The sequence below is a fragment of the Tupaia chinensis genome, unplaced genomic scaffold (assembly GCF_000334495.1).
Source record: "Tupaia chinensis unplaced genomic scaffold, TupChi_1.0 Scaffold000004_1, whole genome shotgun sequence".
NCBI classification, from domain to species: Eukaryota; Metazoa; Chordata; class Mammalia; order Scandentia; family Tupaiidae; genus Tupaia; species Tupaia belangeri.
Genome location: NW_006159432.1, coordinates 144,883 through 162,044, shown reverse-complemented (window position 1 = coordinate 162,044; position 17,162 = coordinate 144,883). Strand labels below are relative to the sequence as shown.

General features: G+C 39.4%; 1 protein-coding gene across 1 annotated transcript in view; it reads right to left on the bottom strand.

Annotated features, from left to right (window-relative positions):
* Positions 1-17,162, bottom strand: part of LOC102474712 (progesterone-induced-blocking factor 1) — a gene marked incomplete at its 5' end in the record, with an annotated part of 214,777 nt that overhangs the window by 55,354 nt on the left and 142,261 nt on the right. Inside the window, 1 exon segment of the mRNA XM_006139821.3 lies at positions 4,459-4,589. Within this exon segment, the coding sequence (XP_006139883.2) occupies positions 4,459-4,589 (131 nt within the window).

Genomic DNA, 17,162 nt, shown 5'->3' with positions numbered 1-17,162 from the left:
ATGGAATAGATTATCAATGCCCTTATGGGTCTCTTCACCTTCTGGAATGCCAATTATCTGGATGTTTGGATGTTTGATGGTATCTAGTACTTCTCGTACATTATTTTCAAATTTTTTGGCCATTTTCTCAGTCTTCGTGGTGGATTTTTCTAGGCCAGCCATTTTCTCTTCTACATCTGAGATTCTATTTTCTGAATGATCTAGTCTGCTTTTAATACTTTCAAGGGAGCTTTTGATTTCCTGTATTATAGACTTCATCTCTAACATTTCCGTTTGAGTCTTTTGTAAAGTGTGTAATTCCTCTTTTAGATCTTGCAAGAATTCCCTCATCTCCTGGAACTCGTCAACTTCTTTCTCCTTCCTCTTTAGCAGTTCATTATCTCTCTTCTCTTCCATCTCTGTTAGCTTTGACATTATGAATGCTCTAAATTCCTTATCAGACATTTTCATGATTTTCACCGAACTGCTTGTGGATGAAGTAGAGTTACTCTTTTCCCTTGGAGGAGAGGTATTTTCTTGTTTTCCCACATTTCTTGTGATCCGGCGGTGATTTCTTGTCATCTGATGGATGGTGTGTTCCTTTCAGATTCTTGAAGTTCAGTCTGAATGTTCAGGAGCAAGCAGACAGAGGTGATTTAGAATCTCTTTGCCATTCTGTTGTGATCGCTAGTTCACAGGAGCCATATGGAATCTTCTTCTGAAGGTCTGGCCTCTCCTGCCACTAGCTCGTTTGCTAGAGGCTGAATTATCAGTAGAAAATCTTCATTTCTCGTGTGCCCTGAAATAGCTAGTTCGCAGGAGCCATGTGGAGTCTTCGTCTCCCTGTGTTTCATTTTTTCAACTACCCTATAAGATCGCATTAATGTCTATATTTTATAGAAACACTGACCATGAGAAAAGATATCAGATTTATATGTAAAGTTCAGGATATTCACTATAGGTTTGAACTGTGTGTGTACAAACTATGATCTATCCTAGTATTATCTGACATGTTGGCTGAGCCAACTTAAAAAAATATTTATCATTATTTTTAAAGATTTGCTATAGAGTATGTGTGCTCATGAGAGAGAGAGAAAAAGAGAGAGAGAGAGAGAGAGAGAGAGAGAGAGAAAAAGGGTGAGAAAGAAAGCCACCAGGTCTGGGACTCAAACTGTAGTTGAACCTGTGCCTTAACCACCATACGACCTGCTGGCCTGAGTCAACTTTTAATATGTCATTGTCACATCGCAACATTTTTTTCATGTAACCAGAGCATACCTACAGCAGCATGTCAAATACTACAATTAAAATATTGAAAACACCTTAATTTTTCACATTAGAAAGTAGTTATTTTGGGGCTGGCAGGTGGCATGGTGGTTAAGGGTGTTAGACTCTCACATGGCTGATCGAGGTTTGATTCCTGGACCTGGCAGCTTGCTTTCTCATCCCTTCCCCCATCTCTCTCTCTCGCACTCACTCTGTCCCTCTGGTCAAATAAAAAAGAAATAAGCAAAAAAAAAGTACAATAAAATAATTCTAAAAAACAGTAGTTATTTTAATTAAGAATAATATTTCCTATGTTATGAAATTATCAGTTCAGAATCTACTAAAATATCATACAATGAAACACAAGACAGCATTAAAGGATTCAGATGTTTAGAACAAAATATATTGATAGTTAATTCTATAATTGGCAAAGCTTTTATAATTGTTGTCATCATTAATATGGGAGTCAATTTTTGTCCAAATTAAACATAGATTGAGAAATGTTCTCATTTGTAAGATAATGTTCAACACAACATTTGTTTTATATAAGATATATACTAACAATAACAAACACTTATTGAGCATTTAAAATGTTTAGACACTATGCTATGTATATTGAGAAAATTCATCATTTAGTCCTCAGCACAACTGTATCACTTAGGTGCTGTGAGCATCACTCTCATTTCACAGATGAGGAAACTAGCTGTGCTGTCTAAAACTGCAGCCATTAAAGGGCAATGAGAATGGAAACTAATTTAGCTTAAATGAAATAAAAAATTTAGTTCCTCAGTAACACTAACCACTTTTCTTTTCTTTTTATTTGGAGAGGTTCTTTTGCTACAGGGCATGTGCATTCGCCAGAAAGACAGAGAAAGGCAAAGAGACAGAAAGCGAGAAATCACCCCCCAGGGGGGATGGCCATGCCGCAATCCCTTCTCCTCCATTCTCCTCTCGGGATCTTGGGCATGTACACACATGAGCCTGGTGTGAGTTTAAGCCCCTGGGTCTGGGACTCGAACTGCAGCCGACTACATGGGAGTCCAACGACATAGCTATTATGCAATTGCTGGTACCAACAATAACCACATTTCAAATGCTCAACCACCACATGTGGCTGGCTAGTGGCTACCATACCAAACAGTAGAGATACAGAATATTGTTATTACAGAAAGTTGTACTGGATAATGGAGGTTGAGAGAGTTTAAATGTATAATGCTTGCTCCAATTCAAAACTAGGTGAAGTTGGATTTGAACTCATACAACCTACCTATAGAACCTGTATTCCTTGTTAAAAATTAAAATAAAACTTGATCAAAGAATATTTCAAGAGGAAAATAGTAGAAAAACCCATGTATCTGTTACCTAGCTACTATAATGGATAACTCATTGAAGTCCTCCTTTTTTTTAAAAAAAAAAAAAAGAGAGATTTTTCCTATAGGGTGCATTGTCCCCCCAAAAAAAAAAAGAGAGATTTTTGCTATAGGGTGCATGTGCTCACTAGAGAGAAAGAGAGACAGAAAGCCAGAAATCACTCCTCCAGTGACTGTGGCCACGCTGCAATCCCTTCTCCTCTCAGGATTTTGGGTATGCACACACATGTCTGGTGAGTTTTAAGTCGCTGCGTCTGGGGGACACACCAGATGACTACACGGGAGTCCAGTGACATACCCATTATGACATCTGCTGGCCCCTGAAATTCTACTTTTAACCACTGTGATACACTTTTTTTTTTTTTTTGCTTCTCTTCCTTATTTTAGTTAATAGAAAAATGTACCTCATCCAGAATAGAACATAGGGAGGCAGTATAACATAATGGTTAAGACTACAGAATTAGAAAGCAGGAAGACATGAATTCAAATTTTGATTCTACCACAAAGCTGTGTGTTCTCAGAAGCTTCTGGGGCTGAATTTGTTCATCTTTATAATTTCTCCTACAGCTACCTACTACTTTTCTCTATATTTAACATTTTCAGTACTCTTAATTGTTAAATAAATATTCAAACAAATTTATTTGAAGATAATTGGGAAAGAAGCAATTTCTTTTTCTCAGGATTTTTATGCATCCTTCATTGTGAATGCTATAAAGATAAAGCAAAGCTATAATAAAAATTTCAAATATTTATACCCAATAGCTATTGCTGGCTATATATATTATATATGTAATTTTTAAGTTCAAAGTTAATCTAGAAATAAATTATAATTTATTTTGACATTTAAAGCATACCTTTGATTTTAAAATTAAGACCAGGAGTAATGTTCTGGACCAATTATTTTGTGGAGTGGTAATTAGAGGAAAAGATCATTATTTTGAATCATCAAAAAGAATACTCATACTTTGGAGTTAATTACCCAGTAGTTTTATATTTTTGGCTCTGTATTTCAGGATACCTGATTTAATAACTATCTTCTTGTTGTTTTCTAATTCATTAATGTATGAATTTCACTCCCACCTAATTATCTTTTTCTACATTTATGATCAGCTAATAATTTAATCATAAAGACATAAATTAGTCTGATAATCCTAATATATGATAGCTAAGTCTACTATATATCATTCAGGAGTTAAAAAGCTCTTCCTTTGTACATAGCATCATTCTTTTATTTCTATTTAAAAAGTAAGATGATATACCGATAAATGGACAAGAATGTGAGTGACTACTAAATGGAGCAAGTCTTTTTGATAAGGTCTTCAACAGAACAATCTCAAACTAAGGAAGTGAAAGGAATTTATTTATTTACACTGAAATAGTTCATGGCTTACTTTCACATAAATGGTCAGGGGAAGAAAAGCCTAAAAATTCCTCAGCAAAGTCAACACGAATTGAAGTAAATGTGTACATTTGTCCGCTTAAAAGGTCATTTTAACTCTACCAATGACATTGGCTATATTCTTCCTCTCCCTTTGGTTAACCTACATCCCACTAAAGAATTCTTGGGGAGTAAGGACAGGGCAGCCTTTAGCTTTCCTCGGGAGGATCATTTTGTTAACAAGCAGAGCAGCGTTATTTTCATGTTAAGACTTCTGATCATAAGGTGAAACATGAACACCTGATATGATGGGACTGATTTTTTCTGAAATGTTTACTGCTCATTACACTTAAGACTACTTTCATTATTTATATATTTTTTTCAAAATTTATAACCCAAATTCATCTGTAGGAGCATTATATTTTCAGTATTAATATTCAAATAAAAGATTTATAGATGGTTTACCTCACATCTTTCTCAAGTTGTGCAATGCATTCTGTCAGCGAATCAATCTTAGAATCTCTCTGACGCACTGATTCAATCAGGTATCGGTAAGGTTGTTGAGTCTGGTTTAACAATGAATTGGCCCTGTCAAGCTAAAGAAACACAAGTTTCATTAAAATATAAAAAATGTGACAACAAGCTAAAAATGAAAACTCTCTAGTACAGAGTACAAATTCCACCTACACAAAGAATTCTGATGAGTTTTTTCTATTTAAATTTTTGAGGGGTTTAATAAGGATTAATCAGGTCAACAGGTGGCATGGAGGTTAAGGAAGCTGGGTTTCACATGGCCAACTGTGAGTTTCAAGTCCTGGATCTAGCAGCTAGAAAAACCCACCAGGCACATGTGTGTGTGTGCCAAAATCCCAAGAGGAGAATGGAGAAGGGACTGCAGCATGGTCATCCCCCAGGGAGGTGATTTCTCACTTTCCCTCACCCTCTCTTCTTGTTTCTTTCTGGCAAGTCCATGTGCCCTATAATGCACTTGGAATGTGACATAAAATAGGTCATTTAATGACAACCCATTAGTTAAAAATGGAAATCTTTTTTTTTTTTGGAGAGGTTTTCGCTATAGGGTGTGTGAGCTCGCCAGACAGACAGAGAGAGACATAGAGACAGAAAGCGAGAAATCACCCCCCAGGGGGGATGGTCACACCACAATCCCTTCTCTTCCATTCTCCTCTTGGGATCTTGGGCACGCATGCACACGCACCTGGCATGAGTTTTAAGCCACCGGGTCTGGGACGCGAACCGCGGTCGACTACGTGGGAGTCCAGCGACATAGCTATTATGCTAACTGCTGGTTCCCAAAAATGGAAATCTTTTGTTTGAACTTTATGAAAGTGCTTCAGAAAGTTTTGTGGAAAATGTGTATTATATTGGGACTGGACTGTGGTACAGCAGTAAAATGCAGCATTCTCTAAGACTGACCCACATGGGGGGGACCAACAGTGGGAGAATTCTGGGTTGGTCTTTGGAGGCCTCCCTGAGTACACTGAGTAGGTGTACACCATGGATCCAGGACTGGCTGGTGCTAACAGTGGTATTGAGACCCTACTGAGGTGCAGTCTCTGTTTGACTCATGGAAAAAATAAATAAATACACTCTAAAATTAACAAAGTGCTTTTTAAAAAAGTAGTGTTAGAAAAAAACTATGCTGGGACCAGCAGATGGCGTAATGGTTACGTCACTGGAGGTCCACGTAGTTGACTGCGGTTTGAGTTCCGGACCAGGCAGCCTAAAACTCACACAAGACATGCGTGTGTGTGTGTGTGTGTGTGTGTGCCCAAAATCCTGAGAGGAGAATGGAGGATAAGAGACTGTGGCATGGCCATCTCCCTTGGGGTAGTTATTTCTCATTCTCTGTCTCTTCGGCAAGCACATATGCTCTATAGCAAAAAATAATCTCTTTTAAAAAAATGCATGGATTTCAAAATGATTTTGCATGAAGATAAACTTGTATATTACTTCCATCTTCCCCAAAACATTTTAAAGTCCTCTTGTACTTCTTTTCAAATTATTCACATAACCTAGTAATTTCTTACTTTTTTTGGAGAGTTTTTGCTTCAGAGTGTGTGTGCTCACTGGAGAGAGAGACGGAGAGACAGAAAGTGAGAAATCACCCCTGGCGGGGGTGGGGAGAATGGTCATGCCATAATCCTTTCTCCTCCATTCTCCTCTTGGGATTTTTGAATATATGCACATGTGCTTGGCATGAGTTTGAAGCTGCTGAGTCCAGGACTTGAACCATGGTTGACTATGTGGGAGTCCAAAGATGTAACCATAATGCCATCTGATATTCCCAATATTTTGCTTTTAAAATACACAATCCATGAATCTGAATCACTATGTACTGTATTATTTAAAAAAATTAAAACTATCATTGACATATAAATACTAAAAAAATCATTTTAATAAAGTGTACAATTCAGTGATATTAAGTACATTCACAATGTTGTGTGACCATCACTACTCTCCCCTTACAGAACTTTATCATCAAGATAAAGAGAAACTCTGAAACCATTAAACAAAAATTCCCCATTTCCTTCTCTCCTTAGGACCTGGAAACCTCTATTTTACTTTCTGACTGAATTTGGCCATTCTTGATACCTCATAAAAGTGGAACTAAACAATAATATCCTTTTATGTCAGCTTATTTCACTTAGCATAATGTGTGCAAGGTTCATCAATGTCAAAACATGTACCAGAACTTAATTTCTTCTTCTTTTATTTTTTTAAGAGAGTTTTTTTTTTTTTTTTTTTCTATACTGCATGTGTGCTTGCTGGAAAGACAAAGAGAGACAGAGAGATAGAAAGCAAGAAATCACCCCCCCGGGGGGGATGGCCATGCCACAATCCAATCCCTTCTCCTCCATTCTCTCCTCGGGATCTTGGGAACATTCTCTCCTTGGGATCTTGGGAACACACACACACACTCCCGGTATGAGTTTAAGTTGCCTGGGTCTGGGAGTAAAACACACATGCTGGATTATATGGTAATTCAGTATTTAAATTTAAGGAATGACCAACTGGTTTCCACAACAGCTATACCATTTACCTTTCTATCAGCAATGTGCTTGGTTACAATTTCTACCTATCCTGGCCAACCCATTTTTCATGTGCACATTGGCCATTTGTAGGTTCTCCCTTGGTGAAATGTCTTCTAAAGTCTTTTTTCCTATATTTTAACTGGTTAGTTGTTGTTGAGTTGTAGGAGTTCTTTATATGTTTTGATAAATCCTTATTAGATATATAATTAGCAAATATTTTCTCCCATTTTGTGGGTTGTCTTTTTTCTCTCTTGATAATGTCCTTTGATATACAATTTTTTTTTCATTTTTTTGCCGCCTCGGGCGCTCGGCGCGGGGTCCCCGGGGGTGGCCGATATACAATTTTTTTAAAAGTCCAATTTATTGACTTACAACATTTTTGTCACAGCTTGTGTGGGCTCACCAGAGAAAGAGAGACAGAGTGGGAAAGAGAGAGAGAAAATGACAAAATACTCTCTGGGAGGAATGGCCATGCTGCAATCTCCTCTCCTACATTCTCCTCTTGCGATTCTGGGCATGCGCACACACGCACCTGGTGTGCTTCTCAAGCCACCAGGTCTGAGACCCAAACTATGCAGTGAGCCACATGGGCTCTAGCCATGACAACCACCACATCATTGGCTGGGCCCAATTTATCTACTGGGTCAGTGGAAAAGTCGTGACGTGACTTTACACAGAAAAATGCATCATGACTTTTCCAACCACCCAATTCTTTCACATGTGCACGTGTTCTCACACATGTGCATGCATACACTTGTCCTTTTGAAGAAACAAAATTACAAATTCAAAGTCATGAACAGTTTCTCTAGGCCAACTAGATAGCATAGTGGTTAAGGGAGCTAGGCCCCACATGGGTGACTGTGGTTCAAGTCCTGGCATGGTGGCTTCAAAAACATGCTTGGGGGGAGGGGTAGACAATGGCGTGGTGGTTAAGGCAGCTGGATTCCGTATGGCTGACTATAAAGTTCAAGTTCTGGACCTAGCAGCTTGAGAAAAAAGCAGGGTACAAATATGTGTGTGTGTGTGTGTGTGGGTGTGTGTGTGCCCAAAATTCCAAGAGAAGGCTGAAAAAGGGATTGTGGTATGCTATCCCATCAGGGGTGCTTTCTCACTTTTTCTCTTTTCTGTTCTCTTTTTCCACGTCTGTCTCTCTCTGGCAAGCAAGTGTGGCCTGTGGCAAATGAAAAAATTAAAAGAAAGAACATGCCAGTGTGTGTGTGTGCATGCTCTCAATGCCAACAGGATAGAAAGATGGAAGGAAAGGGATTGTGGCGTGACAACTTTCTATGGGAGAGGTGTCTGTCCCTCTTCCTTTGTTTATCTCTCTCTGGCAAATGTGCATGTACACGTTCTCTGGCAATAAAACATTAAAAAGAAAGAAAGATTTTTCTCCTAGGTTTTCTTGTATGAATTCTATACCTTTAGTTCTTACACATAGATCTTTGGTCCCTCTTTTTGCCTTGTTAGTGTAAAAAAGCTTGGTCTTTATTTATAAAAGAGCATGCATGTGTGTGTGCATGCACGGGAGTGGGGGCGGGGTTCTAGTCATGCTATGACCCCCTCTATCTAGTCCTCTAGTCCACTGGCTCTCACATAGCTGTGTGCACAGATGCCTCATGCATTTTGTATGTGGTGTAAGATCAGGGTACAACTTCATTGTTTTGTATGCAGATACCAGTTCTACCAGCCCTTTTTGTTGAAAAGACTATCTTCCCCTATTGAATAGTCTTGGCACTCTTGTCAAAAACTACCGACTATATATATGTTTATTTCTGTGCTCTGTTCTATTCTGTTGATCTAGATATATATCACACCAGTGAGCACACTGTTTTAATTATGGTAGCTTTGTATTAAGTTTCAAAATCTGGATGTAAGAGTTCTCCAATTTGGTTTTTCCTTTTAAATAAAGACTACTTTTGGTCATTTGGGGTATCCTGAAATTTCACGCAGATTTTAGAGTGGGCTTTTCTATCTCTATTAAAAACACTGGAGGACTCGATAGTGATTACCTTAACCTGTTGATTATTTCAAGTAGAATTCTTATTTTAACAATATTAAGTTTTTAAGTTCATGAACACTGAATGTCTCATTCTTAAGTATTTGAGTCTTTTTGATACTAACAATTTTACATTATCTTTTTTCCATATAACCTTCTAACAGAATCATTTTTTCAGGAAATTGGAGTACCTGAACTTACATTATCATTAGGGGTTACAAAATGATCTAGCAAGCCAATGTACCAATTAATTACACTGCTTATAGTAATAAACATTTATCATATTATCAACTTCTGACTAGTATTAACAATGTTACAACAAACCTTTTCCATAACATGTCTTTTGTTTTTTTTTGGAGAGGTTTTTGCCATAGCGAGCGTGCGCTAGCCAGAAAGACAAGAAAGAGAGACAGAGAGACAGAAAGTGAGAAATCCCCCGGGGGTGGGGGATAGCCATGCCTCAATCCCTTCTCCTCTATTCTCCTCTCGGGATCTTGGGCACGCACACACATGCACCCGGTGTGAGTTTACGCCCCCGGGTCTGGGACTGGAACTGTGGTCGACTACATGGGAGTCCGGCGACATAGCCATTATGCTGACTGCTAGTCCCCATAGTATATCTTTTTAATTAGTATTTTCTTCATTAATTTTTTTTTAAGTACACTAGGTATGACTAATGTGCTTTACATTTAAGACCAAAGTTTTTCCCTAAAGGATTTTATCAATCACTCAACCTTAATTGTTTATATTTGTTTCTGCTCTTTTCCTCCTCCCAGCAAATGTAAAATGAATGGTAGTACAGGACTAAATGTTGTATTTTCAGCGTCAGCAGGCCCCTACTTTGGAACATAATGAGTTCTTAAAGAGGTATTCTAGGGTGGCCTGTAGCACAGAGGCTAAGCTCTCTGCATTGGTAGCCAGAGCCTACAAGGCCAACTGCAGTTTGAATTTTGGCTCTGAGTGGCTTGCAGAGTGTATGTGCATGTATTCCCCAAATCCCACCACGATGGAGAAATGGAGAAAAAGGGACTATGGTGTGGCACACCCACTAGGGGGTGCTTTCTCTCTCCCTCTCTCTCTGGCAAATGCATGTGCCCTCTGTCCTTTTAAAAAGAAGCACAGGGCCACCCAGTGGCATGGTGGTTGGGGTAGCTGGATCCTACCTATCTAACTGGGAGTTTTCAGTCCCCGATCTGACAGCACAAGGAACATAGCAGGCATGTGTGTAAATGTGCTCAGGATCCTGAGAAGAGAATGGAGGAGAGGGGACTGAGGTATGGCCATTCGCCCTGGAGGGTGATTTTGTGCTTTCCTTTTCTCTTGCTCTCTCTCTGTTTCCCTCTGGCAAGTGCACACACCATATAGCAAAAACGAAAAATAAATAAATAAATTCAGGGGGGAAAAAAGATGAAAAGGTATACTAAAATATGATATTAAAAACCTGAACAATTGGGACCAGCAGTTGGCATAATGGCTATGTCACTGGACTCCAATGTAGTCGACCACGGTTCATGTCCCAGACCTGGTGGCTTAAACTCACGCCAGGAGCTTGTCGTGAGTGCCCAAGATCCTGAGAGGAGAATGGAGAAGGGATTGAGGCATGGCCATCCCCCCTGGGGGGTGATTTCTCACTTTTTGTCTCTCTGTCTCTTTCTGTCTGGCGAGCGCATGTGCCCTATAGCAAAAACTTCCCCAAAAAACAAAGAAAGAAAAAGGTGAACAATCGCAAAACCGGCGGATTTCTATTATAAAGGTGAAGAGACAGTTGGAGGTATTTTATTACACGTAATGCAATTGTAAAATTCCTAACTAGTTAGGCCGCTTCTGTGGTCTGGTGTTAAGGTAGCCGGACCCCACATGGCAAACTACGCAGTTTAAGTCATAGACCCAGAAGCTTGAAAAATATGCTTGGCACATGTGTGTGTGCGCCAAAATTCCAACAGGAGGGAGAGATGGAGGAGAGATATTGAGGTATGACCATCCCATGGAGGGTGCTTTCTTGCTTGTTTTCTCTCTCTAGTAAATGCACATACTCTCCAGAAAAACGAACACACGCTGAACTGACTACTCTATGAGTTTTACATGATCTTTGACAATAACTTTTTTTGAAAAGTTTGTTTCTTTTATTCATGAGCATGAGAAACAGAGAGAAAGACAAGTACCCTCAATAGGGTCCCATGACAGGATCCCATCTCCCCACTCCTTAAAGCCTTTTCAGACAGTCATGATCATGAGCACATACGACTGACCTGTGCAGGTTGACTGAGAATGGAACCTGAGATCTTTCATATGGATCTAGCTTTGCTTGTGCAGTGTGTTACAGCTGAGCCATGGAGCTGGCCCTGCAAAAGGTTTCTAACTTTTGTATATATTTAAAATATTTCCCCCTTGAGCCAGCTCTATAACATAGTGGTTGGGCTGATTCCCACATGCCTGGTGCAGTTTGAATCCCAGCCTTAAAAAAGCATGCTAGGGGGACGAGCAATTAGCGTAATGGCTATGTCGCTGGACTCCCACGTAGTCGACCGCGGTTCACGTCCCGGACCTGGTGGCTTAAAACTCACGCTGGGCACGTGTGCGTGCGTGCTCAAGATCCCGAGAGGAGAATGGAGGAGAAGGGATTGCGGTGTGACCATCTCCCCTAGGGGGTGATTTCTCACTTTCTATCTCTCTGTCTCGTGAGCGCACGCACCCTATAGCGGAAAACCTCTCTCCCCCCACCCCCCCGCCAAAAAAAAGCATGCTGGGCACATGGGCATGTGTTCTCAAAATCCTAATGGGATGGAGAAATGGAAGAGAAGGGACTGTGGTATGACTATGCTGGAGGGCACCTTCTTCCTCCTTCTCTCTCTGGCAAATGCATGTGTCCTCTGGCAATCAAAAAATAGTTTCCCCTCTTTCCTTCATCGTTGCGAACAATAAAGATTTGATGTTTTTCTGGAACAAGTAATGGTTTGTATTTTTATTGCAGATGAATCACATGATCAGATCCATATACATTTTCAAACATTAAAACCTAAACACTTTACTTTAGCATTTGAATAATTTTGGTTTTCATTCATTTTACTAAAATAGTGAGTGAATAGCAACCTAGGAGCTAAAGAGCTGAGAGCAGGAGGGGCATAGTGCAGGGCACAGTGAGAGGTGGGAGGGATCAAAGCGTGTAGTGAGCGCACTGGCAAAATGATCCACCATGAAATCCAGGTGAGCAGCGAGGAAATGAAGCCAAGAAGGGGCTGATCGACTGTTAAGAGAGTGTCTGCTTGGAGTTAGAGAGCTATTTTGTAAAAGTATTTAAAGTATTCATATAAATTACATTAGAAAATTTGCTTATGGATGTATTACTAGACTGAAGTCCAGAAAAAAAAAATCTTCAAGAAAAGGAAACCAATAGTGAAAGAAAAGAAGACTTCTTTCTTCGGACACAATTCATTACAGTGAAAGCAGAACCATAAAAAAAAAATACCATGAGTATTTTCTATAGCTTGGGTTTTAGTGTGCTCTTTCTTTGCTTTGGTAATCATTCTTTAAAATCTATTACAGTGTCACTGGAGTCTTATTATTCTATTAAGTTACTTTACGAACATTCAAATATGCAGAGGACAAAAATAAAACTAAGTTCTACTAACCTGTACAACCAGTTTCTCTAGTCAATTAAACCAAACAATTGCCTTGACTTTGTTTTCACAGAAATGACCCTAACTGAATAAACTGAACTGACAAGTTGCATTGTGTTTAAAAGTGCAGAGCAGTCCCTGTGTGCCAGTGTGTGTGTGTGTGGGGGGGGAGGGAGGCGGCTCAGAAAGGAGGGTGGCCCGGAAGGACTGAGAGCATTTACAAATGTATTTAGCTTTGGCCTAGAATACCTTGTTCAAAACTTAACCAAGCTGAAATTTGATCGCACAAAAACATCTCCTAACAGAAGTGAGTCTTAATCATTTTAGTTCAATTTTGTTCATGATAGCAATAACAGATACACTTTCTAAAGGTGTCTTTAATATACAATCTACTGTCTCGTCACTCTCTGGGTTAAGAACTATCTACGACAGTACTTTTTGTTCTAAGGATGTATTTTAATTATAAACTTCTTTGTAGGAATATAAATCCTGCAAATCTACTTTACTCTTCAGGAAAAAATACAGATCTCTCAATGAAAAGTGATACTAACTTCTATTTTTGCAATAAATGTAATTTGACAAAATTTAGTTTCTCTAGTAATTTTTCTTTTTCTTTTTTTTTTAATTTGCAGAGGGTATGTGCACTCACAGGAGAAGGGGAGAGAGAGAGAGAGAGAGAGAGAGAGAGAGAAAGTGAGAAAGTACACCCCCACCCCTGTGCGAGGTAAAGCTATGCCAAAATACTGTTATTTTTAAAAAATATTTTTTCTAATTATTTTATATAAATTTATTTATTGAATTATTTATTTAAATCTGACCAGAAAGGGCAGGGAGAGAGAGAGTGAGAAAGCAAACTGCCAAGTTTGGGACTTGAACTGCGGTCGGCCATGTGGGAGTTCAGCACCCTTAACCACCATGGCACCTGCTAGCCCTCCAAATCCCTTTTCTTACATCTCTTCTCTTAGGATTTTGGGCATGCCCATGTTCTTCCAAGCTATTGGGGCTAGGACTCAAACTGCTCAGTCAGTCATGGGGATTTCGGTCACCTTAACCACTATGCCACTGGCTGGTCTCCGTCAATATAATCTTAAGAAAATCTTTCAGTAACCATAATAATTAGTATTCAAAAAGTTTCACAATCTCTCATTTTAAATACTGCTGGTAATCTTTTCCTTATAGGAAAGCCTTAGTAATTAGTGACTCAGGAATCATATACGTAATAAATGACTCAGGATTAAACCCATGACACATTTTATAGAATCGTTATTACTTGTTTGTTTCAATAACCTGTACATATGATTCAGAGAAAAGCAACACCTGATTAAAACATAATTATATATTCTGATTCAAATCCTAATTTAATTTATACTTAGATGATGTGAAATTATATATTTTTCTCTTAAAATGAACACAAAATAAGGCCCAAGTAATCTTCATTTTTAACAAAGTGTACTAGGATGGAGGCCACACTTTGGGAAAAAAATAAAAGTTCTAAAGTCCCATCTACTTAAATGACTTCTGCCATGCTGATTACTCTCAAATATTTTAATATCCTACTCTCAGGAATTTCTCCTTACCCAAAACATACTTGAGACTATCAGGACTAAAAGCAAGTAGGGTAAATAATTAACTAGCATGTACTTGCATTTGTTTATTAAAACACTAAATTACTCGCAAAAACATTGGTTAATACCTGCTTTTCTAAGTCCCTGAGTGTCATTCTAGTACAATCCTGTCTGTTTTAGTTTCTCTTAAGAGATGCCTGGACCTGCCTGCAACTTAGCAACAGTTTCTATAGAATCCTAATTGACTGAATTTTATCAGTTAAATATTACTCTGATGGAGATGATGAACATTCCTCCAGCCAGCTCAGTGGTGTAGCCATTGAGAGCTACTGAGGCGATGCCGGAACCACATGGAGGATTGTGAGTTTGATTTCCTGGCTGACTTGTACATGCTGGGTATGTGTGTACCCACGGTCCTGGCTGGCTGGGAAGACTGGGTCGTGAATGTGATGTTAGATCCTGCTAGGGCTGCTTCTCTTTCTCTCTCTCTCAAAAGAAAAAAAAAAAAAAGACAAATCAAAACATAAAAATGCAGATTCTGGGCCAGAAGGTGGGTTGGAGGTTAATGTGCCTGGATTCTATCTGGCCAACATCACAGTTTGAGTCCTGGACCTGGTGGCTTGAAAATATACTGGGTGCATGTGTGGCCAAAGTCCTGAGAGGAGAATGGAGAAGAGGCTGTAGTGTGGCCATCCTCCCTGGGAGGGAGAGATCCTTTTTCACTTTCTCTCTGTGGTGAGCACAAGAATTCTACAGCAAAATTTAAAAAAGAAAAAAAAAAAAAGGCAGATTCCTTAGCCTGACTATAGATCTACTTAATCATAATCTCAGAGAGCAGTATTTAGAGACGTACTTTTTTTTTTTTTTTTATTTTGCTCTAGGGCACTTGTGCTCACTGAGGACAGAGAAAGATGTAGAAAGAGAGGGAAAGTGAGAAATCATCCCCCAGAGGGAATGGCCACACTGTAATCCCTTTTCCTTTACTCTCGTCTTGGGATTTCAGGCACGTACACATGCATGCCTGGCATGATTTTCAAACTGCTGGGTCTGGGACTTGAACTGTTCTGTCGGCCACGTGGGATCCAGCCAACTTAACTTCCCCACCACCTGCTGGCACTAGAGACCTACATTTTGGGCATGCATGCACGTGCACCTGGGGTAGTTTTCAGGTCTCTGAGTCTGGAGCTTGAATTGTACATTCTCGGCTATGTGGGATCCAGCGATGGGCTGGCCCTTAGATGGTGCTTATAATCACTAATGTTTCAGAATCACTACTGAGATTTAAGAACAGAGTAAAGGGGCACATATGTGATGGGCAGCTGCATTTAAGGGTTAAACAAAGATGAGGAAATCAGCTGGGCAGACTAAATTACATTTGAATTATAGAACAAGATCCAGGGAAGAATCATGTCGTAAAGCAAAAAGAGAACCGAATTTATAGAGTATCTACAGTGTCATGCCATAAAGAAATCAAACTGAATGGGCACTGAGAAGAGGATCCTATCAATTAGGAACTCAATGACTACTGAGGAAGAGCCTAGCTGATGGTGAAAGAGAGCAGAAAGAATGAAGGAGATTAATGTTTGAAAGTTCTCGCAACACACACCCTTCCATGTATACATTATATAAATATGTACCACCAAAAACAGGGAAAAAGAGTAAATGAAGATGCTAAAAAATCTTGGTGAAAGGGACAATAAAATACAATTAGATAACCCAACTGTATTAAGGAGCTAGAGGATAGAACTGGCAGTTTGGGGAGTAGAAGTAATCCGTAATAATAGGAATGAGGACAGACACAGAAAAAAAGAAAACCACGGGATTGATGTTCAACAACATGAAATTGTACTGCTTCCAAGCAGCAACAGTAACGACTTTTCTTCAAGAATTTTCCAGCATGTCACTACAAAACCAAAGAATTTTCTGTCTCTTTCCTTCCATTAAATATTTAGAGTAACTTTCAGATTGTAAGATACTGTGCTAAAGGTAGCTATTGTGAAGAAAAGCCTGGTGGCTCAATTTGGCAACAATGCAACCTGTGTATAATTTAAAAAATACATATATTTATTTTGTTTTAGTTTTTGCTATAGTGCACATGCTTCTACCGGCGAGAGAGAGAGATGAAGAGAGAGAGAAGGAAAATAAGAAATCTCCCCACCCTGGGAGTTGGGGGATGGCCACACCAAAATCCCTTCTTCTCAACTTTCTTTTCAGGATTTTGGGCACACGCACATATCTGTTCACAGTGATTCTCAGCTGCTGGGTCCAGGACTCGAACCACAACGTTGACCGTGTGAGATCCAGTGCCTCAACGTCCATGCTACATACTGGTCCTGAGTGTATAATTTTTTAAAAGTTTGTTTATTCTTTCCATGACACAGAGAGAAAGACAGAGAGCATCTCCTGTGGGGTCTTATTACCTCAATCCAACCCCTAACCTCCATGCCACCTGCTGGTCTGGTATGTTTATTTTAAAAAATTGTTATTTATTCTTTCCATGACCCACAGAGAAAGAGACAGACAAACAGCCAGCAGCCCCAGTGGAGTCTCCTTTCCTCAATCCAACCCCAGCTTTCAGCCAGCCTCGGACCACAGGTGTCTTAGACCATTATTACATTGTTGACAGAAATACTGGAGACTAGGTGCTGAATAAAGAAACAGAGGTGGGCCAGCCCATGGCATGGTGTTAAGGCAGCTGGATCCCAAATGGCCAACTGTGTGGCTCAAGTCCAGGACCTGTTAGCCTGAAAAACATGCCAGGTACATGTACATGTGTCCCCAAAATCTCAAGAGGAGACTGGAGGAGAAGGGACTGGGGGGTGATTTTTGATTTTTTAATTTTTCACTTTCCCTTTCTGTCTCTTACCAGTGAGTGCAGGTGCCCTATGGTAAATTAAAAAAAAAAAAAAAAAAGGAAAAAAAAAGAAAAAAGGTTTTT